General features: G+C 53.5%; 1 protein-coding gene and 1 long non-coding RNA gene across 4 annotated transcripts; one reads left to right on the forward strand and one right to left on the reverse strand.

Annotated features, from left to right (window-relative positions):
• Positions 1 to 2916: 2916 nt before the first annotated feature.
• On the reverse strand, positions 2917 to 5517 carry LOC126038399 (PHD finger protein 7-like). The gene is made up of 7 exons (XM_049800112.1): positions 5471 to 5517; positions 5222 to 5350; positions 4606 to 4695; positions 4195 to 4338; positions 3682 to 3948; positions 3335 to 3448; positions 2917 to 3181 (listed from the first exon to the last, which is right to left on the reverse strand). The coding sequence occupies exons 1-7, from the start codon at positions 5515 to 5517 to the stop codon at positions 3007 to 3009; spliced, it is 966 nt and encodes a 321-aa protein (XP_049656069.1). The 3' UTR covers positions 2917 to 3006.
• Positions 5518 to 6070: 553 nt separating this feature from the next.
• On the forward strand, positions 6071 to 17386 carry LOC126038484 (uncharacterized). 3 transcript variants are annotated; one of them, XR_007506008.1, is made up of 4 exons: positions 6071 to 10432; positions 12903 to 12986; positions 13353 to 13445; positions 14572 to 17386. It is a non-coding gene; the product is annotated as an uncharacterized LOC126038484 (long non-coding RNA). The 3 variants fall into 3 exon arrangements; XR_007506006.1 differs by having other exon boundaries at positions 6071 to 12986; XR_007506007.1 differs by having other exon boundaries at positions 6071 to 12986; positions 15462 to 17386.
• The last annotated feature ends 4031 nt before the right edge of the window (positions 17387 to 21417 follow it).

Consider the following 21417-nt stretch of genomic DNA (forward strand, 5'->3'; position numbering starts at 1 on the left):
AGGAAGCGAGTAAAAATCCGCCTACGAGAAAACAGCCCCCAGATACCACTGTTCAACATGAACAAATTATACCTCGCATGCACCCCGATTCAAATAATGCAAACGAGGATTTGGCTACTATACTACAAGAACAAGAGAAAGCAAAAATACATGCCGAAGCTCATGCTGCAGCACTCGCTGTAGCATTACAACCAATGGTGCAACAGGGAAAAAGAAACCACGGTCCACACAAAGGCCCTTTAAAGCGTGATCAGTGTGGTCAACCGGGGCACTTGAAACGTACATGACATACAAAAACTTGTCGGAGACCTACAGTGGATTTGACCTTATTGTGGTATTACAAATACAGACTTGCAGCCACTGCGGGATTTATTGCGGGGCAGCGATAGCTTAACTTCTACAGGACAACGAAGTGAGAACACCCCGCTGAGCCCAACTGACCACAGGGATATTCCAGACCATAGGACGTCACGATCAGCCTATAAAGCTGGGGGGCAGGAGAAGGATGGCATTGTCTTCCCACATAACCGTTACACAGAGCGGCGCCCTCCTTTCCTGGAGATGGCTGAACACCCGCCTGCCGATGGGAAGCGGTGAAGGAATTCCTTGTTTTGCTTTGCTTGCGTGCGTGGCTTTTGCTTTACCTATTAAACTGCCTTTACCTCAGCCCACGAGGTTTCTCACTTTTACCCTTCTGGTTCTCTCTTGCATGCCACTATGAGGGAGGTGAGTGAGTGGCTGCGTGGTGCTCAGTTACCGGCTGGGGGTAAACCACGACAACAAAACACAACTTGCAAAAAGCATTGCAAGTCCTTGTGCAGCTACAGATACAGGTCCCATTACAGACACCGTTAGAGACACAGAGAGTGGTACAATCACAAGACCCTTTCTGTGTTGGATGAGATGAGCAGCCAACTTTATTGTGCTGGGGGATAGGGGACAGCACTCGGGGCTGGCGCATGCCTGGTCAGCAGCGTCTTCCAGGCCGGCTGTAAGGTTTTTGCGCCCGCCGCTCTAACCGTGAGCGGTATCGGATCCGGTCTGGCCCAGGGTGGCTGGAGCAGCTGCTTCTCGCAGGCACTGGGGAGCCCTGCAACAGGCCCAGTGCCATCCGCCTGTCAGTGCTGGGGCCGCTGCTTGGCAGTGCTGGGGACCTGCAGGATGGTCCCAGTGCCAGCTGGCTGGCAGTGCCCAAGGCACTGCTTTGAGCCCTCGGGGCTGGCACGGGGCCTGTCCTGCGGTGATTTCCAGGCCGGCGGTAAGGTTTTTGCGCCCGCCGCTCTAACCGTGAGCGGTATCGGATCCGGTCGGGCCCAGGGTGGCTGGAGCAGCTGCTTCTCGCAGGCACTGGGGAGCCCTGCAACAGGCCCAGTGCCATCTGCCTGTCGCTGCTGGGGCCGCTGCTTTGCAGTGCTGGGGACCTGCAGGATGGTCCCAATGCCAGCTGGCTGGCAGTGCCCAAGGCACTGCTTTCAGCACTCGGGGATGGCACGGGGCTGGTCCTGCGGTGATTGCCAGGCCAGCTGTAAGGTTTTTGCGCCCGCCGCTCCAACCGTGAGCGGTATTGGATCCTGTCCGGCCCAGGGTGGCTGGAGCAGCTGCTTCTCGCAGGCACTGGGGAGCCCTGGAACAGGCCCAGTGCCATCTGCCTGTCGCTGCTGGGGCCGCTGCTTTGCAGTGGTGGGGACCTGCAGGACGGTCCCAGTGCCATCTCCCTGTCAGTGCTGGGGCCGCTGCTTTGCAGTGGTGGGGAACTGCTGGATGGTCCCAATGCCATTTGACTGTCAGTGCTGGGGCCTCTGCTTTCCAGTGCTGGGGACCTGCAGGATGGTCCCAGTCCCATCTGCCTGTCACTGCTGGGGCCGCTGCTTTGCAGTGCTGGGGAACTGCTGGATGGTCCCAGTGCCATCTCCCTGTCAGTGCTGGGGCCGCTGCTTTGCAGTGGTGGGGAACTGCTGGATGGTCCCAGTGCCATCTCCCTGTCGGTGCTGGGGCCTCTGCTTTCCAGTGCTGGGGACCTGCAGGATGGTCCCAGTCCCATCTGCCTGTCACTGCTGGGGCCGCTGCTTTGCAGTGCTGGGGAACTGCTGGATGGTCCCAGTGCCATCTCCCTGTCAGTGCCGGGGCCGCTGCTTTGCAGTGGTGGGGACCTGCAGGATGCTCCCAGTGCCATCTCCCTGTCAGTGCTGGGGCCGCTGCTTTGCAGTGCTGGGGAACTGCTGGATGGTCCCAGTGCCATCTCCCTGTCAGTGCTGGGGCCGCTGCTTTGCAGTGGTGGGGACCTGCAGGATGGTCCCAGTGCCATCTCCCTGTCAGTGCTGGGGCCGCTGCTTTGCAGTGGTGGGGACCTGCAGGATGGTCCCAGTGCCATCTCCCTGTCAGTGCTGGGGCCGCTGCTTTGCAGTGGTGGGGAACTGCTGGATGGTCCCAGTGCCATCTCCCTGTCAGTGCTGGGGCCGCTGCTTTGCAGTGCTGGGGAACTGCTGGATGGTCCCAGTGCCATCTCCCTGTCAGTGCTGGGGCCGCTGCTTTGCAGTGCTGGGGAACTGCTGGATGGTCCCAATGCCAGCTGGCTGGCAGTGCCCAAGGCACTGCTTTCAGCACTCGGGGCTGGCACGTGGCTGGTCCTGTGGTGATTTCCAGGCCGGCTGTAAGCTTTTTGTGCCTGCTGATGTAACCGTGAGCGGTGTCGGATCCGGTCTGGCCCAGGGTGGCTGGAGCAACCGCTACTTCCAGGCACGGGGGAGCTGCAGGATGGCCGCAGTGGCGCCTGTTGGATGGTGCTGGGCCTGCTGCTGCTCTCGTAGCCCAGGGAGCTGTGGGACAGCCCCGATGCCGCCTGGCTGGTGGCGCTGGGGCTGGCGAGCTCTGAGTTGTCACGGGAGGCTGTGAGGGGGAGGCAGGAAAGTCAGCAGCACGGCCACCCGGCCGTGGGGAAGGAGAGGCCATGGTGGTGCCCACAGCCTTCCTGGAGCCAAAGCCCACCCGAAGCCCCTGCTCCCAGGCCTAGCTGGGACACTGGCCATAGCAGCACAGGGGCCCCCGGGTGCTTTGCCTCTTACCAGTGCCCAGGCCAGCACAGCAGTCGCACTCCCAGGTGATCGCGCTGTTGCTCGAGTAGAGGCAGCGTCGGTGGGTGCCTTTGGCAGCACAGGAGCTGCACAGGAGCACTTGCCAGGGCCTGGGGAAGCAAAGGGGTTGCTGGTTGTGAGGACAAAGTGACGCAAGCAAGGAATTGCCCGGCAGAGCCCTTGTTCGTCGTCCTTCCCCCCCCGAGCCCGTGTGGAGACAGAGATCCCGTGCAGAGCCCTAGCTGGCTGCTTTGGCAACCTACCCCTCTTCCTCTGCCTGCTCCCTGCCCCCCGGACAAAGGCACTTGCTGGCGTTGCAGCGTCTGTGCCTCTGGTAGACCGGTCCCAATGCCTGGCCGCTCTCCCATGACGGTTGTCTGCTGGAGAAGGAAGGGAAAGGTGTTGAGCCCCTGCTGGCCCCAGCATCGGGCAGGTCCAGGCTGTCCCTGCTCTTCTGCCCCCCCCCCCGCACCCCCCCCAGTTTCCAGCTCCTCCGTGAAGCTGAGGACAAGAGCCAGGGGACAGCAGGACAGGCCTGCGGGGGCCGTCCCTGGCCTGGCACTGCGCGCTCGTGCCTGATGCCTTGCGAGTTGGGAAGAGGAAGAACGACCTCTTGGAGATTCGAATCCCCATGGCGAGCATCTCCATCACAAACCGATCTTGGTTTCGGCAATGCAAGCAGCAGAAGCAGACGCCAGCGTGGATCGCCTGCTTCTGGATGCAGCTCCGGTGGAACCAGGCCTGTTGGCATGCTGGGCACGCCATGGTGTGGTAGGACTTCTTGTCCTCCACGGGGCCCAGGCAGACGATGCAGGTGCTGTTCTGCCCTGGCTTAGCCTTCAGGGCCTGCTCTGGGCGGTGCTCCCAGCAGAAGGACCTGGGGGCAAGATGGAAGGGAGGGGCGAGGTGAGGTGAGAAGTGCCCGGTCCTTCCCCCGCCATGGAGAGGAGGGCAGAGGAGCTGTGAAGGAGCCCCAGAGCCTGTCTGGGCTCTGGCCCCGGCCCTGGCTGCGGCAGGCTGCCGGGAAGCGTCCCCGTGGGTTCCTCCCTTGGGTGTCCACTGCTGACGGGACTTGAGGGCTTGAGGACAAGGAGGCTCCTGCGTGGGGGCTGGCAGCCCTTACCTGTACAGCCCGAAGAACTGGGTGACGCATTCGCCCCGTGAGGCGCAGGGGAGATGGAAGCTGCGGTCACACCCCTTCTCCCCGCAGGTGATGGCGGCGCCCATCTCGCCGCAAACGAAGCATCGCTGGAAAGAGCACAGCAGCCTCGCTCAGGGGCAAGCTCAGGGCCTGCATGGCCGACCCCTCGGCTCCAGGCAGGGCGCAGGCTGTGGGCACTGCTGGCTCCCAGCCCGCAGACCTGCCTGGTGCACGAGGCTTGTGCCTGTGCCAGAGCCTCTGTGGAGCTGCTGGGAGCAGGCGTTTGTCCCAGAGCTGGTGGAGGGGCTTGGATTTCTTTCTGGGGGTCCAGGAGGAGCTCCCTCCCGCAAGCGCCTCCTGGCGCAAAGCTCCCTGCTCCTGCCAGGTCCTCACCTTCTGGCTTGCCGCCTGGATTGCCCGTCTGGTGTCCTCAGCGAGAAAGGCGTTCCCACTCTCTCGTGGAAAAAGCTCGCTGGCGAGAAACTGCGGAGCAGAGAAGGCCGGGAGCTCGTTATTAGGTCAGCAAGGAAGGGACCATCGCCGGCAGAAAGCTGGAGGGAGAGAGAACTCACCAGGCAGTATGTGTGGGCACAGAGCCCTTTCGTCGCTCTTTTGCAGCCACAGATAGCCGGATCAGCCTCTGCCCGGCGGCACAGCATGCATGCTGGAGGGGAGAGAACAAATGCTGCTGGGAGCGGGCACCTCTGCGGGGCTGGGGAAGTGTCCCTGCGGGATTGCCCCCACGGCCCTGCTCTGTCCCTGCCGAGCTGGCTGAAGGGCAGGGCTGGGGCCTCTGGAGAAGAAGGGGGCACGGCAGGCACAGGTGCCCCAGCAGGTGCCCACAGCCCAGCCTGGGCTCCGCTTGCCCAGGAGCGCAGGAGGGACCCTGCCCCAGGGCGGTTGGGGAGCTCCTGCCTTCCCCTCGCCCTGCTCTTGGCCGCCGGCAGACTGCCCCGACGACCCCTCTGTCAGCCCCGGGGAGCTGCGGGGAGGGATACGTTGCTCTCACCTTGCCCCCTCGAGTCGGGTTCCTGCCGCTTCATGGCGAACCCGGTGCACAGCGACGGTGAGCGCTTGGAGAGCCTCCGCCTCAGCAGCTCTGGCTGGGGTTTCTCCTCCGGACGCTCCTCTGCCAAGCCTGAGGGAGCAGCGGGACACAGCGAGCTTGCCACACAGGCCCCAGAGGCCCGAGGTGCGAGGCTCCCCTCCTGCCTCACCAGCCCCGGGCAAGCCCCTTCCTCCCCTGCCCTCTCCTCACCTCGCCAGGTCGCACTGATGCACGGCCGGAGCCCAGCAGCCTGGCATCCGCGCCTCGGCGACGGGTCACAGTGGCCGCTGTGACGTCACCACCGCCCGTCTGCGCGTGCCCCCAGCGTGGGCAGGGGTGCCCTCGGCTACCTGCCGCCCCCGTGACACGGCCACCGCCTCACAGGGGGGGCTCTGACACGCCGAGGCCGGGGCCGAGCCCTTGGCACACGAGTTGGGGGGGGGGCGGGGCGGCTGCTCTTGCACCCGTCCGGGGCTGCAGTGCTGGCACCGGCGGCACCGACTCCGGCTTTGCGCGTGCCATCTTAGAATGCCGTGCTGACGGCGTGGCCTCTGTGAAACCTGTGCTTGTGCTTGCCTGCCTTTGCTCTTCTCCGTCAGCGGCTTACGGGAGTGGAGTGCTGCAGAGGTGGCGTGACGAAAAATGGAGGGCCAGGAGAGACGACGCTTCGGTGCCGAGTGGTGGACTTGGAAGGGCGACCTTGGGGGGTCGGACGATGCAGAAGAAGGGGCTAACTCAAGGACATTTAACCTTGGGGGAAAAATAATCTGTGATGCGAGTTGTACGTTGTAGGAAGTAATGTAGCAGGAATGACCTGAACTGCAGAGGAGCGAACTTCGCAAGGAACAAGACAAGTGCATCGGCGACCCGAACCAAGCCGGTGTTGGTGCCCAACGATCGAACATACTGCTTCTCCTGTCCCGACCACTCATCTTGATGGATGGGGCCCAAGTCATAAGCTGTGTGTGAACATCTGGGGGAGTGGAAGAAGCCCGTGGAATATCTCTCTCTTAAAGGACAGGGGATCGTAATTAATAAGAATGTATAAATCTGTACGTTGGTTATAAAAGTGGTTTAAGTATGTAGTTTCAGTTGTACATGTTGGTAAGAAAGGATTGCAGTAATGAGAATTAAATACAATAGTAGGGTTAGAAGATGTCCGTATTCAATTATGTGGGACCTGAGCAGGACGCAAATGGTATGGAATAAGGGGTGGAGATTGTATTGGGTCTGGCTGAGATGGAGTTAACCCTCCCCATAGCAGCCCTCACAGCGCTGTGCTCTGCATCAGTAGCTAGAAAGAAGAAGGGGCCAACTCTTCTGTTTTCCTGCTGGGTCTAAGTCAGTTGTGTATTTCACACGGGAGAGGGATTTAGTTGTAACGTTAACGTAGCTGAACGAACTGCTTCGTTGCAGTTCGTAGCATTAGATGCTCTTGAATATTCTGTGGACTATTCTGCTTTACAGACTCCAGTGCAGGTATGTTCGCAGATGCACAATGCATTGGCCATAACATTGCTTCTGCAGATACCTGTGCAAATGGCATTGCAGATGCCACTGGACAAGTGGCTACCTTTGCAGATGCAGGTATCATTGGAGGTGTAAATACCTTAGATGAAGCTGATACCACTGCAGATAAAGATGCCACTGCAGATACCTTTGCAGATGCCATTGCAGAAGCAGATACCGTTGCAGACACCACTTCACTCAAACACCACAGCGTTACTGCTGCCATTTCAGCAGCAGATGTGATTGCTCATGCAGATGCCATGGCAGACAGCATTAGAGATGCAGGGACCAGAGCTGATGCAGAGATTACTGCAGATGCTATTGCATTTCACATAGCCACGCACATACCATTGCAGATACAGATGTGTTGTGGTTTAATCCCAGCCAGCAACTAAGCACCACGCAGCCGCTCACTCACTCCCCCCGACTCAGTGTGATGGGGGAGAGAATCGGGAAAAAGAAGCAAAACCCACGGGTTGAGATAAGAATGGTTTAATAGAACAGAAAAGAAGAAACTGATAATGATAATGATAACACTAAAGTGACAGCAGTAATGATAAAATGATTGGAATATACAAATGATGCACAGTGCAATTAATCACCACCCACTGGCTGATGCCCAGTTAGTACCCAAGCAGCGATCCCTCTGCCCAGTTTGGGTCAGGTGCCCTGGCTGTATCCTGTGCCAACTTCTTGTGCCCCTCCAGCTTTCTCACTGGTTGGGCATGAAAAGCTGAAAAAACCTTGACATTAGTCTAAACACTACTTATCAACAACTGAAAACATCAGTTTTATCAACATTCTTCACATACTGAACTCAAAAAATAGCACCATACAAGCTACTAGGAAGACAGTTAACTATCCCAGCTGAACTAGGACAGCCTCCTTGAAAAAAGGTTCCCCAGCAGCCAAGTCCTCATTGAAAATAATTTCCCCAGCACCTGAGCCCTTGTCAACAAAAAGTTCCACAGCAGCTGAAGCCCTCATCGAAAAAAGTTCCTTGGCAGCCAAGCCCTCATTGAAAATATTTTCTTCACCAGTTGAGACCTCGTTGAGAAACAGTTCACTGACAGCCGAGCCATTGTGGAAAAAGTGTTCCCTGGCAGCTGAGCCATCATTGAAAATAATTTCCCTGGCATCCGAGCCCTTGTCAATAAAAAGTTCCCCAGAAGCCTAGGTCTAGTGAAAAATAAGTTCCTCGGCCCCTGAGCCCTCGTCGAAAAAAAGGTCACTGGCAGCCCAGCCCTCGTCGAAAATATTTCCCCAGCCAGCTGAGCCCTCATCAAAAACCAGTTCCCCAGCATCCTGGCCCTTGTTGAAAATATTTTCCCTAGCAGTGGAGCCCTCGTCAAAAAGAAGTTCCCCAGCAGCCGAGCCCTTGTGTGATGGGTTAACCCTGGCTGGACGCTAGGTGCCCACCAAAGCCATTCTATCACTCCCCCATCCTCAGCGGGACAGGGGAGAGAAAATACAACAAAGAGCTTGCGGGTTGAGATAAGGACAGGAGAGATCATTCACCAATTACCATCACAGGCAAAACAGACTCAGCTTGGGGAAAATTAACTCAATTTATTACAAATCAACCAGAGTAAGGTAATGAGAAATAAAACCAAATCTCAGAACACCTTCCCTCCACCCCTCCTTTCTTCCCAGGCATAACTTCACTCCCAGATTTCTCTACCAAACACCCCCAGCGGCACAGGGGGACAGGGATGGGATTTACGGTCATCACATGTTATTTTCTGCTGCTTCCTCCTCCTCAGGGGGAGGGCTCATCACACTCTTCCCCTGCTCCAGCATGGGGTCCCACCCACGGGAGACAGTCCTCCACAAACTTCTCCAACATGGGTCCTTCCCACGGGCTGCAGTTCTTCGTGAACTGCTCCAGCATGGGTCCTTTCCATGGGCTGCAGTCCTTCAGGAGCACACTGCTCCAGCGTGGGTCCCCCACAGGGTCACAAGTCCTGCCAGAAAACCTGCTCCATGGGCTCCTCTCTCCACAGATCCACAGGTCCTGTCAGGAGCCTGCTCCAGCGTGGGGTTCCCACAGGGTCACAGCCTCCTTCAGGCACCCACCTGCTCCGGCGTGGGGTCCTCCCCGGGCTGCAGGGGAACAGCCTGCCTCACCGTGGTCTTCACCACGGGCTGCAGGGGAATCTCTACTCTGGCGCCTGGAGCGTCTCCTCCCCTCCTTCTGCACTAAACTTGGTGTCCACAGGGTTGTTTCTCTTACATGTTCTCACTCCTTTCTCCAGCTGCCGTTTCCATCTGTCCCAACGTTTTTTCCCTTCTTAAAAATGTTATCACAGAGGCGTTACCACTATCTCTGATGGGCTCGGCCTTGGCTGGCGGCGGGTCCGTCTTAGAGCTGGCTGGTATGGGCTCTCTTGAACACAGGGGAAGCTTCCAGCTTCGTACCGAAGCCCTGCTTCCCAAGAAGCGGCTAGGCATCGCCTGCTGATGGGAAGTAGAGAATATCATTATTTGTTTTTTCTTTGCTTTCGCGCGCGACCTTTACTATCACTTTATTAAACTGCCCTTATCTTGAGCCACGAGCCTTTTATTATATTTTCTCCCCCCCGTCCAGCTGAGGAGGGGGAGCGACAGAGCGGCTTTGGTGGGCACCTGGCATCCAACCAGGGTCAACCCACCACAGAAGTTATCGGAACCTCCCTATGGGATGAAATTAGTGACGGTTCTAAAGAAGTTAAAGGTCTTGCAACTTTGTGGAAATTGATGAAGACAACTCTGCAAGAAATGAAAGCAGATCATAAAGCGTCTGCGTCTGCTTTTGCTGCTCTCTCACCAACCGCAAGCGAAGGGGAAAAGCGGGGAGGAAAACATAATGCAGCGAGAGAGACTTTTTGGAGCTTGTCCGCCTGCTCCTGTGCCCTTGACTTCCGCTCCACTCCCTGGGACTGCCGATATTAATCGGCCAACTGACAGTTCCCAAGCCTCCCTAACCGTACGCTTAAAGGAAACCCTGTAGAATCAGGAAGCGAGTAAAAATCCGCCTACGAGAAAACAGCCCCCAGATACCACTGTTCAACATGAACAAATTATACCTCGCATACACCCCGATTCAAATAATGCAAACGAGGATTTGGCTACTATACTACAAGAACAAGAGAAAGCAAAAATACATGCCGAAGCTCATGCTGCAGCACTCGCTGTAGCATTACAACCAATGGTGCAACAGGGAAAAAGAAACCACGGTCCACACAAAGGCCCTTTAAAGCGTGATCAGTGTGGTCAACCGGGGCACTTGAAACGTACATGACATACAAAAACTTGTCGGAGACCTACAGTGGATTTGACCTTATTGTGGTATTACAAATACAGACTTGCAGCCACTGCGGGATTTATTGCGGGGCAGCGATAGCTTAACTTCTACAGGACAACGAAGTGAGAACACCCCGCTGAGCCCAACTGACCACAGGGATATTCCAGACCATAGGACGTCACGATCAGCCTATAAAGCTGGGGGGCAGGAGAAGGATGGCATTGTCTTCCCACATAACCGTTACACAGAGCGGAGCCCTCCTTTCCTGGAGATGGCTGAACACCCGCCTGCCGATGGGAAGCGGTGAAGGAATTCCTTCTCTTGCTTTGCTTGTATGCATGGCTTTTGCTTTACCTATTAAACTGTCTTTATCTCAACCTGTGAGGTTTACTTTTTTTCTGATTTTTCTCCCCCATCCTGCTGCAGGGGGGCAGCGAGCAAGCAGCTGGGGTTAAACCACGACACTTGTCACTTTTTTCCAATTTGCTTTCTATTCCTACTTTAACCTATTCACTCTCTTTGTTTTTTAATTTTATCCTCTGTCCTGTACCATCTCCCTTTTAAAATTTTCTTTCTGTGTCTGTTTATTTGTTTGCTGTCCCTATTTTTGAATTCTTTCCTGTATGTCCTGTGAGCAGTTGCTTTTCAAATTTTCTTTCTATGGCTAGTTTTATACAGTTCACTATCTATATATTTTTAGTTTTTTCATCTCTGTCTTGCACGCCCTTGTTTTTAAAATTTTCTTTCCATATCTCTATTTATCTATTTTTCTCTCCCTATTTTTAATTTTTTTCCTGTCCTGTATGCCATCATTTTTTAAAATTTCCTTCTATGTCTACCTTTATCAAGCAGTGTATCACAGCTTTTTGATTCTTTCCTGGCTGTCATGTACCCTGCCACTTCTTACATTTACTTTCTCTGTGTCTCTCTGTTATTCACCCTATCCTTAATTTTTGTTTGGGTTTTTTTTTTTTCCTAGCCTTTCTTTAATGCTGTCACTGTTAAAATTTTCTTTCTGTGTCACTTTTATCCAGTTCACTTTGTTTTTCAATTTTTCCGCTGTCTTACACTCCATCAGTTTTCCTTTCTATTTCTCTATTTAGTTTGCTGTCACTATTGTTTAATACTTTCTTATCTGTCCTGTAGCCTATTGCTTTTTAGATTTTGTTTCTACATCTTCATTTCTTTAGTTCCCTATCCCTATTTTTCATTCTTTTCAATTTTTCCTTATTCCATCACTTTTTAAATTTTTCTATCTCTGTTAACCAGCTCTGTCCCTATTTTTTTAATTTTTTCCTGTCCTGTACCCCATCACTTTTTAAATTTTCCTTCTATGTCTACTTTTATGATGCTGCATATTACTGGTTTTTAATTCTTTCCTGTCTGTCCTATACCATTTCCTACCTAGTTTAGAGGCACATGTATCTTTTTCTGTCTATACCTCAGAAAAAATTAAGCTTAACTCCTTACCTGGTCACATTGCCAATGCAATAGTTGTAGCTGTAGTACAGGAGCAGGTATCGCCATTGGCAGCAAGGGTCACTTTCTCTGGTCAGGGCCTCATTTGCTGTAAATTTAAGGCAGATAAGAACACTCTTGCTGCTCCTCCAGCTGACTTTATAACTGCTGCCCTTCCCCTTTCCCAGGTGATTGCATTAAGGGTGGTGGGTGGAGGCTTGGGGTATTTGCTCTGCTAAGGCAGCTCATTGTGCTCTTGGGTTTTTCTGATGTTGCTGTTTAGCTCTTGAGTCCTTCACAGCTTTGGGAAGAGGTGTCTGCCTGAAGTAAGAGCTTCAGGACCAGTCAAGGTTCAGCAGCATGTGTTGTAGAAAGTAACACTTGTACGCAGCTTTTTTTTTTTCTTCTTTTTTTTCAGGTCAGTAATTTTGTTTTGCGTGTTCAGGGGTAGAAAGATGGTTTAATAGTATGCATTTTTTTTTTTTTTTTTATTCTTCATGCATTGTGTTTTCCTGGAATTCCCAACTTTATTGAAAATGGAAACTTGTTTGGTTTTTCTTTCACCAGTTCTGCTGTATGCTGTGCAAGTTGCTGATATGTCTCTTAACGGGACTGATGGTGATATTGTTAGCAGGGGTTAGGGTGAGCGTCTTGTATGCATCTGTATATGGAGTTTTAGTATTTCTGAAGAAAGCAGAAGGACCATGAGGCACAGTGTCTTTCAGGGTTTGGGATGCTTTTCCTCATTGCCCACAGAATGCCATGTTGTCCCTAGAACCTTTGCAGCTTGTGTCAGGCCCCCGTAGATTACAAGCCTTGGGACTTGACTTTACTTTGTGGGCATGTAGCAGGGCTCAGAGTCTCTGGGGAGCTGTAGGTTAGGAGGTGCCCCCAGAATTTGGGATGTGACTCCTGAGCAGTAGTCACTGAAGGGGGTTCAGGGGTGCAAATCGAGGGCAGGAGGTGTCAGGAAGCAGTGGGGTTCCTTTCCTGACAGTTGAGAAGAAGAAAAGGGGTTTCTAAAGTTTTGGGACTGCTGGGGAAAGGGAGGAGGATTCACCAGCCTTCCTCAGATGAGTTTTGCAGTTGGATTTGAATGTCATAGAATCATAGAATGGTTTGGGTTGGAAGGGACCATAAAGATCCTCTAGGTCCAACCCCTCCAGGGACACCTTCTGTGAGACCAGGTTGCTCAGAGCCCCATGTGACCTGGCTTTGAATGCTTCCAGGGAGGGAGCATCTGCAGGTTCTCTGGCCAACCTGTTTCAGTGCCTCGCCAGCCATAGTGAGAAACTTCTTCCTAACGCCTAAACGAAATATACCCTCTTTAGGACTAAAGTCGTTACCGCCTTGTCCTATGGCTGTACACCCTTGTAAAAAGTCCCTCTGCAGGTTTCTTACAGGCACCCTTTACGCACCGTGAAGTCTGCTATAAGGTCTCCTGCAAAGCTGCATGCCAGTGAGCAGTCCAAGAAGGTGAGGCGGTTATTGGCCAGGTCAGTGTTGAATAGTAAAGTATTATGGGGCTGCTTGGTTAAGCATTTACCTTCTGTTCTGGAGGCGCTGTGTGGGTTATCTTTGAATTGGATGAGCGTTTGAGGTGAGCTGTAGATTAGCGAGGAGGAACGTGGGGCCGATGACTTCTCAAAAGCGCCATGCTAATTTGGTGTGTCTTGGTACCTTAGGTACCATGAGTGACGATGGCTGCAGGGTCTGACCCTGGAATGAGCAGGGAAGCAAACCCGGTGGCGCTTGTGAGGAGGGGGGAGTTGTGGAAGTAGTTGATGTTGGCCAGAGGGATGCTTACTCCCTTTTCTGATTTGTTTGTTTGTTTCATTGCAGATGTTGAAGACCAATGTGTCACCTTGAGGAACATCCCAGTTAGCCCGTGTGGTTTTTGTGGAGTATGGATTCAGACCCACGGCCCTCTGAAAGGTAAGTTGGAGGAGCAGGGCTGGCGAGAGGCTGGGAGAAAGGGACGAAGCTGGGAATTGCAGGGAGATGTTTTTAAGTTAGCGCAGGAGAGAGGGCTGTCCAGGAGCAGTCCCCTTTGGGCAGGCGACGGGAGCAGGTTGCTTTCCAGTGTGAGACCAGCGTGTGCCAGGCAGGGCAGTTCCAGCCTGTGTCTGTGGTGGTGTGTAGTTTGTGTAGTCTGTCTTGTGTGCCTTCAACCTTCCTTGGGTCTCAACACCATCATCAGTCTTTGCGCTCAGGGAGCGTGGCATGTGCTTCGGAAACAGTCCCTAGGGTCTCGAATGCCCTTACTCATCGGCACTGTGCCAATCGGGTGCTTCTTTTCTTGCGCTCGGAGCTCTAAAGCGTGGATCGGTGTCGGAAGGTTCCCGCTGGTTCTCTTTTGCGGTGCTCTTAAGGGCTGCTTTGGCAGCTCTGCTCTCTAGCTGTGTGTTGCTTTGGACCGGGAGTTCTTCCCTGCACCTTGATGTTCCTAGGTCTTGATGACAGGCTTCTTACACATCTATCATCTTGGTTTTGACAGAATCATCTTATAATGCCCTTTACTTTTGCCTCTTCTTCTTTGGAGCTGTCGTAGAGCCTCCTGGCTTCGTGGTCTTGGACGCTGTAGGTCATCTTGCCACATGGTAACTGCTGTCTGGGAGTCATTCTTCTTGCTGAGAGTTTTCTCTCTCTTTGAATCACCTTGTTGGTACCGTTCTGTGTTGTGTGTGTTGTGTGCATGGGTGTGTTTGGCTTGGAGCTGCTCTGCCCGGGGATGTAGAGTCAGGGGTAGCTGGAACAGCTATAGGAGTCTATGGGTGAAATGTTGATATGTCTAGATTGCTAGCCTTGAGGGTTAAATAATTTTTGAGTCATTGCATGTCAGTAGTGGAGTGGATTGTAATGTAGAATATAGTAAGGCAGTAAGTGGGCATGGGTGTTAATATTGTTTATGTGGACACTTTGTGGTAAGGTTCTAGAAATGGTTAAGGCATTGAGGTTTTTGGTTTTGGAATAAGTGGGAAGCAGGAGTTTGGAGCTGTGGAGGAATTCTTATGCCAAGGGTGAAGTGCATATTCAACAGTTTTGTGTGTTGGTTTTGCAGGTGATTATGTGGCACAAGACAATTGTAGGAACCTCGCGTTTAGGCGATGTGGTTGCTACAGAGGTTGGACTGTGCCTATGAAAGCTAAGTATCTGGTGGAAAATCTATGTATGGTGCAGATGGTGTGTGTTTATGTGTTGCTGTAATGGAAGGGTAGTTTGTGGGGAGCTTGGAAGGAGGTTGGGCTGGGGCCAGGGATTTTGCAGGCAGGGTGATTTTTGAGGCTCTGGGTGCTGTGGGTAAGGGGTAATGGCCCCTTGATGCCCTTTGGTGGCGGGATGGGTTAGTTGGGAGTGAGGGCTAGTGTGTGTGTGATCTGAATGAGTGGTGTGTTGTGAATGTGTGTAACCCTGTAGTGTTATGTGGTTTAACTTTTTAGTGGTGTCTTGAAGGTTGGGTGTAGAGATGTTTTCTAGGAAATTGGAAATAAAAAAAATACAATTAGAATAATAAATAAAAAAAAAAAGGCTGGGGGATTTTTTCTTTCCCCCCAGCTGGGTTTTTTTTTCCCAGGTCCCAGCCACTCTGTGAGGCAATGTTCATTGCCAATGTTCGGATGGGGGTCAGGCTCAGGCTGGGGTTTTGGCAGGCAGGGGGATTTTTTTCAAGGCTCCCGGGAACGGCATTCCCGTGCAGCGCTCCCCTGGACGTGCTAATTGCCAATTAGCGCAGGGAATTACGTTGATCAGCGGATGGTCTTTGGAAGACAGTTGAGGATTTTGTGGGCGAAGGGTGGGGGGAGTTGGACTAGATGGCCAGCATGGAGTAGGCCAGGGTTGTGAAGTGCATGAGTGTAACTGTGTTTTTCCATGGTGGGTTTGTGAAACATTTGGGTGCTGTTTGTAGTTTGTGAGGTAATGATATTTTTCAATTTCTATTTTTGTACCTAGGTGTGGAAGTGGACAGTCTGTTAAGAGGAGTGGAGATTTTTCTACTTGGGAACAGGGATCGTGGAGGTAACCACACATCAGGGAGGAAAACTTCTGGACGTGCAGCGACGGACATAATGGCAGCAAGGAATGTGGACAAGAATGATACCTTGGGAAATGGTAGCTAGCCTTGGGAAATGGTCCCAATGTGAAACAATATTAAAAAGCAGTAGGATATGGCACTGTCCCTGGCCCTGGGAGCCCTTGCCTCCTGGGTACTGTACTAGGATCAGGGAGCCTGCCTTGCCTGTGGGAAGCATGGAGCCAGCGCGGTCGGGCTGGTTCTGTGCTGTGATGTGCTGCCCAGCGAGGTTCAGGGGAGCCAGCCTTTTCCTGCGGGAAGCAGGCAGCCAGTGCGGGCGGGCTGGAGCTGTGCTGTGCTGTGCATATGATAAGGCCACCTGTACAGCAGATGAAGGGAAGCTGGTGGGTGTAGGTTTTTTGGGGTTTTAATAAGAAAGACCATTGCTATCATCTCTTGCGGTATCATTCCAGCTAAGGTGTCTGACTGTGCGATGGATGGACGGAGGGATGCTGGAACAGCAGGGCTGGATGGAACGTCTGGATGGTGGGGGTGTACCTTGGGGCTCCATCATAGGGCCAGCGGTGTTTATTGTGTTTAACGGAGAGCTAGGAGCAGGAGTTGAAGGTTCTTTTTGTATTGACTGGAGTGAGCGAGTAAGTAAAGTTAGCAGAGCATCCAGAATGGGAGGTTGTTGTTGACTCTGTCGAGGGAGCTGGGGTCTGGTAGAGGGATGGGGATAGATGACAGTGTCAGGGCGATCGGGAGCATCTCAAGAGCAGATGGGAAGCGGTGCCATTTTCTCTTGTGTGAGAGGAAGTGAGGCCAGACACGAGCGCAGCCAGGGAAGCGAGTGGCTGGAGAGGGGAGGCTGCACGGGAAGGAGAGCCTTCTGGTGCACGGGTGGTGGGGAGCACATAGCTTGTCTGAATAGTTCTTTTTTCTGCACTTGGTAGGGAGTGTGCGTGAGGCCTTGCTTGGAGCACCATGGGGTCCTGCTTCCTAATGAGGGTGGGAAGGTTCTGGAGTGTGCCTGGAGGGGACCAGTGGGCCCTTCCTATGAGGAGGGCTTAAGGATCCCGGGCAGAGTGGTGTGGAGACAAGGAGACTGAGGGATGGCCTTGTTGCTCCTGTCTGCTTCCTGAAGAGGGCAGGTGGAGATGGAGTCACCAATCCTGTTGCCTGGCCAGGGGACACGTGGGGATAGCTTGGACCCGCGTTGGGGGAGGGTGGTCTGAAGCTGGAGGGGACTTCCTAGAGCGGCAGTGGATGCTTCACCCTGTTGGTATTGAAGGTGGATTTTGGTAGTAGCCTTAATGATAGGCTGTAACCGGTGGTCAGGCTGGCAGAGTAGGTAACAGTGAGAGGTGCCTGTGAGGTGCAACTTGAGGACCCTAGTGTGTATGTTGTCATCTTGTGAAGTGGGGAACACAGCAGATCGAGGCTCCAGAAATACAGAAAGAGGGGTCTTGTCAGAGGCTGACGGTGGAAGGAGGCACCCTCTGTGTCTCAGAGACCTTCGGACATAAAGTGGTTTGCAGGGAGGAAAGGAGAGAGTGCTTCATGGCACCAAGCAGTGTGTGTGCGCATTGCCTCATATGTTGTCCTGGTTTCAGCTGGGATAGAGTTAACTGTCTTCCTAGTAGCTGGTACAGTGCTGTGTTTTGAGTTCAGTATGCGAAGAATGTTGATAACACTGATGTTTTCAGTTGTTGCTCAGTAGCGTTTAGACTATAGTCAAGGATTTTTCAGCTTCTCATGCCCAGCCAGGGCACAAGAAGTTGGCACAGGACACAGCCAGGGCACCTGACTCAAACTGGCCAACGGTGTATTCCATACCATGGGATGTCCCATCTAGTATAGGAACTGGGAGGTGGGGGGGGCAGGGAATGGCCGCTCAGGACTAGCTGGGTGTCGGTCGGTGGGTGGTGAGCAATTGCCCTGCGCATCATTTGTACATTCCAATCCTTTTATTATTGCTGTTGTCATTTTATTAGTGTTATCATTATCATTATTAGTTTCTTCTTTTCTGTTCTGTTAAACCATTCTTATCTCAACCCATGAGTTTTACTTCTTTTTCCCAATTTTCTCCCCCATCCCACTGGATGGTGGGGAGTGAATGAGCGGCTGCGTGGTGCTTAGTTGCTGGCTGGGGTTAAACCACGACATATACGAAGGACTAGAAAGGCTTGGAGGGCATCTGTTGCGTGGTGCTTAGTTGCTGGCTGGGGTTAAACCACGACATATATGAAGGACTAGAAAGGCTTGGAGGGCATCTGTTGGGGGGCGATGGGAATGGGCAGAAGAGTGGAGTGTGCAGCTTTGGCAGGGATGGTGGAGGTTAGGCGGGAGGAGAGGGAGAGGCATTGTCTTTTTCTTGGCAACAACTGTTTTGGGATGGGGGCTGGAGAGGGAGGTGCCAATCTGTCTTTGCTGGTGCAGAGTGATGGAAGGGACAAAAGCGATGGTGGGGAAAGTGGGGGGTGTGTGTGTGGTGGCATCCTGTATGGTCTTTGAGGCGGTTGCCTCTGATGTGGCTGTTGGGAAGAAGCTGGTTAGGTTGAGGGTGGTGAGACAGACAGGGGAACATGTTGCCCGGGGTGGGTGAGGAGGCCGTGTCCCTGGGGATGGTGAGGAATGAGACGTAGATAAAGAGGCCCTTGCTGGTAGCGGGGGAGGATGGAGCAGTTGATCTGCAAGGGCCCTGAGCAAGGTGGGGGGTGGTGAATGTAGGACTGAGGTATGGCCAGCCAGACCATGTTGTTTTGCTGTGTGGAGTGGGGCTGGGTGGTGGTGTACCTGCTGTGCTGGTCACTGTTTGCTTTTAGAGTTTGCTGGTGAGAGGTGCTGCAGGTGTTGGATGTATGGAGGGTGTGGCATGCTGGCATGACTGGGGAGGGACTGGGCATGGTTGGTGGGGTCTTGCAGGAGAAGAGCTAGAGATCACTTGCACAGCTATGATGTAGTAGCTAGTTTATTGTGTTGGGATCAGTAAAGGGAGGTATGTCAAATATTTAATACGTATGTCAGTCAGTAAGTGGCTACAGGTGGATCGGCTGTCAAGAGCCTACTAGTAATTGCTACACCTCATGTCAGTATGGGATAATCGTGGCAGACGGTTGCCTGATCCATTGGGAGCATGCAGAGATTATTGCATTAAGGTGAGGATAGGTGTATTAAATGGTACATGTGTGCCAAAAAAGGTCACCTACCAACCTTTGTGTGTGTGTGGTGTTGGGTAAGGGATGTCTCATCATTGATGGGTAACCTTGGGAGGCATCCCTACTTGAGGGAAGCTTGCTGCTGTGGAGGGAGAGTGTGATGGACCCTGATGCCTGCAGATATTTATAGTGTAAAAGGTGGTTGAGCTGTAGACCTATTTTCTGCTGTGTTCATGCTGTTGTGGCTGCTTATTGTCAGCCTAGCCTCTAGCCTAAGGGTTGCCAAGTTAGGTGCGAGGTTTTCACCGTCAGCTTTGGGCAATGGGAATGAAATTGCTTGAGCCTACTTGCTGAGCATGGGTGCCAGACCCAAGTTCTGTGCCAACAGGAGGAGCACATCTGTCACCAGGGGTTGGTTGGTGGTGTCTGGGAGGCGTGCTCCTCTCCGGCTTGGTGGGAGTGTTGGCCAGGAAATAAGGGTTTGCTTGCCAGTCTCTCGGTGCTTTGTGAGGTTGAGGGAATGTGTCTATGAGATGGTGTGTGGAAAGACGAGCTCTTGGTGTGGCCCAGGCCGGTGTGGATGGAGGCAGGGCTGGTGACTTGAATCTGGTGCCGGATGGTGCGGTTGGCGGTGGCCCTGCCAAGGGTGGATATGGGAGGAAGTGTGGCAGGAGGTAGGGGTGTCTCGGGGCTCTGCTGTGTGGAGGGCTTTCCCAGTTGCTGTCGGGACTGCCACAGTCAGGTCTGAGGGGTGGCGGTGTGGAGCGTGGGAGCTTGTGTGGGGTGTGGAGGAAGTAATGGGCATGGGTGGACAGGTAGTCATTTGGCGGGGGGGGGGGGGGAATGAGTGTGGGGCATGGCCTGGGCTGTGCCTGAGAGGTGAGGGGTATTGTAGTTAGGGCAGGCTGCTGCATAGATGGGTCAGTGGGTTTGAGGGGCTGTAGCAGAGAAGGAAAAGAAAGTGGTGGGCCAGATGCTGCAGCGTGAACCTAGCCGGTGGTGCAGCTGCTCGCTTGCTTGCTGTACCCCAGTAGGATAGGGAAGAGAATCAGAAAGGTAAAAGTAAGTGAGGAAACTGGTGGGCTGAGATGAAGACAGTTTCTTAGCGAGTCATACAGCAGAAGGCACGCAAGCTAGCAAAGCCTAGCTGGGTCTACTGTTTCCAGCCCACATCTGAAATGTGGCCCTAGATGAGCTAGTCCGGAGAAAAGTAGTTCTAGTCTAGTGAAAAATAGCACACTGGAAGGGGGATCAAAGGAAAGGGTAGGGGAGAAACGGGGGCAGAAGTAGGCAGTGATGTGGGTGCCTTGGCTGAGGGCTGCTGCTGTTGTTGTAGGGAGTATGTTTTATGTATGTATGACGTCAAGAATGTCACGAGGTGGCCCTGTGTTGGACTGCATGGTGGGTTCCAGTATTAAGGGAGGAACAGGAGAAGGAGGCAAAGGCTTGCGGTTATGGGCGTGCCGTGTCTGGCCACGTGGAGACTTCTGTGCCGTGGATGGTCCCTGGGACCTTTGCTCTTGGTGGGGGGAGTGGGGGGAGATTTCCTTGCAGGCCCTAGGCTGGGGCCAACGAGGTTCACAGGGCCCCAAGCGGGGGCCCCGCCACACTGTCCGGCTCCAGCAGCAGCCGCCCCAAGGTCAGAGCAGTGCTGCTGGCCAGGCCATGGGCAGAGGAGGCTGGGAGGCCTCCCTGCTCCTTCCCCGGGCCAGGTGGGCAAAGGCCGGGCCTCCTCGTCCCTGAGGAAGGACGGACTTAGCCTTGAGCTGCTGCACCGTGGTTAAGAGCAGTGGACTGGCTCCAGCACCTGGTACAGCTCCCGCCGCCATCAGGACTGCCTGCCCTGCTCCCCTCCCAGCAATCCATGAAGTCTTTGCAGGCGTCCTCCTGTCCCGCTGGCAGCACCAGTTGAGCCACGCACTCCTCCTCATTACCATGTTCACGCTGAGCACCCACTGACAAAGACCAACAGACAGGCACTCATCACCACCGGGCCCTGCTCAACGAGCTTTCCCCCCTGCCAAGGCACCCAGTCACCAAGAGCATCATCAACACATTCTGTTAGTGAGTGAGCTAGCTCCCTCCAGCCTACAACAAGAGCCAGGCAGTCATCACCACCTACATACCAAGTAAGCCACTCAGATGGTCCTGGTGAACATGGCCAACAAAGTTAGTTCCCCACCTCTGAGCTGCACCCTTGGGCCACTTGGCTCCCTTCATTAGTGACAGATGAACGCTCTCCTCCATCATTATCTCCACCAGAATGACTTGTTGCCTCCACTGCAGAGAGGCAGGCTTCACCATCACTGTTGGGACAGTCAGTAAAACCCTCTGAAGACCAGAGACACGCATAGTCATCTTCACCACCAGACAGCCCCTCCTCACTGGCAGCACATTCAGCTACCTCCCTTAAAGGCACACAACCCTCTCCATCCTTTGGCCACAGTGCTCCTGCATTAGCACCAAGACAGACAGACACAGCTGGGGACAGCAGGGAGTCAAAGACTGACTGAAGAGAGAGCCAGGAGACACAAAGAAAGAAAGAGAGATGCTACTGGGAGGGGGCAGAGGCACAAAGAGAAAGTAGAGCCACGAGGGCAGAGCAGAGAGCAAATGGACAGCAAAGAGGGACAGAGCAGCTGAGCAAAGAGCAATGGTCAAGAGGTAACAGAGAGAAGGCAGGTAGGCTGGGAGCGAGCAAGACAAAAGGCATAGAGAGATGGAGCAGAGAGGC

The sequence above is a fragment of the Accipiter gentilis genome, chromosome 5 (genome assembly GCF_929443795.1).
Source record: "Accipiter gentilis chromosome 5, bAccGen1.1, whole genome shotgun sequence".
NCBI lineage: Eukaryota > Metazoa > Chordata > Aves > Accipitriformes > Accipitridae > Astur > Astur gentilis.

Bases quoted from the DNA above. Each gene is read 5' to 3' on its own strand.
- LOC126038399 (XM_049800112.1), bottom strand. From the start codon at position 5,517: ATGCCAGGCTGCTGGGCTCCGGCCGTGCATCAGTGCGACCTGGCGAG. The intron at 4,696-5,221 runs GTGAGAGCAACG...TCTGCTCCGCAG, and splicing joins ACCCGACTCGAGGGGGCAAG to TTTCTCGCCAGCGAGCTTTT. The intron at 4,339-4,605 runs GTGAGGACCTGG...CCCCTGAGCGAG, and splicing joins TCCAGGCGGCAAGCCAGAAG to GCTGCTGTGCTCTTTCCAGC.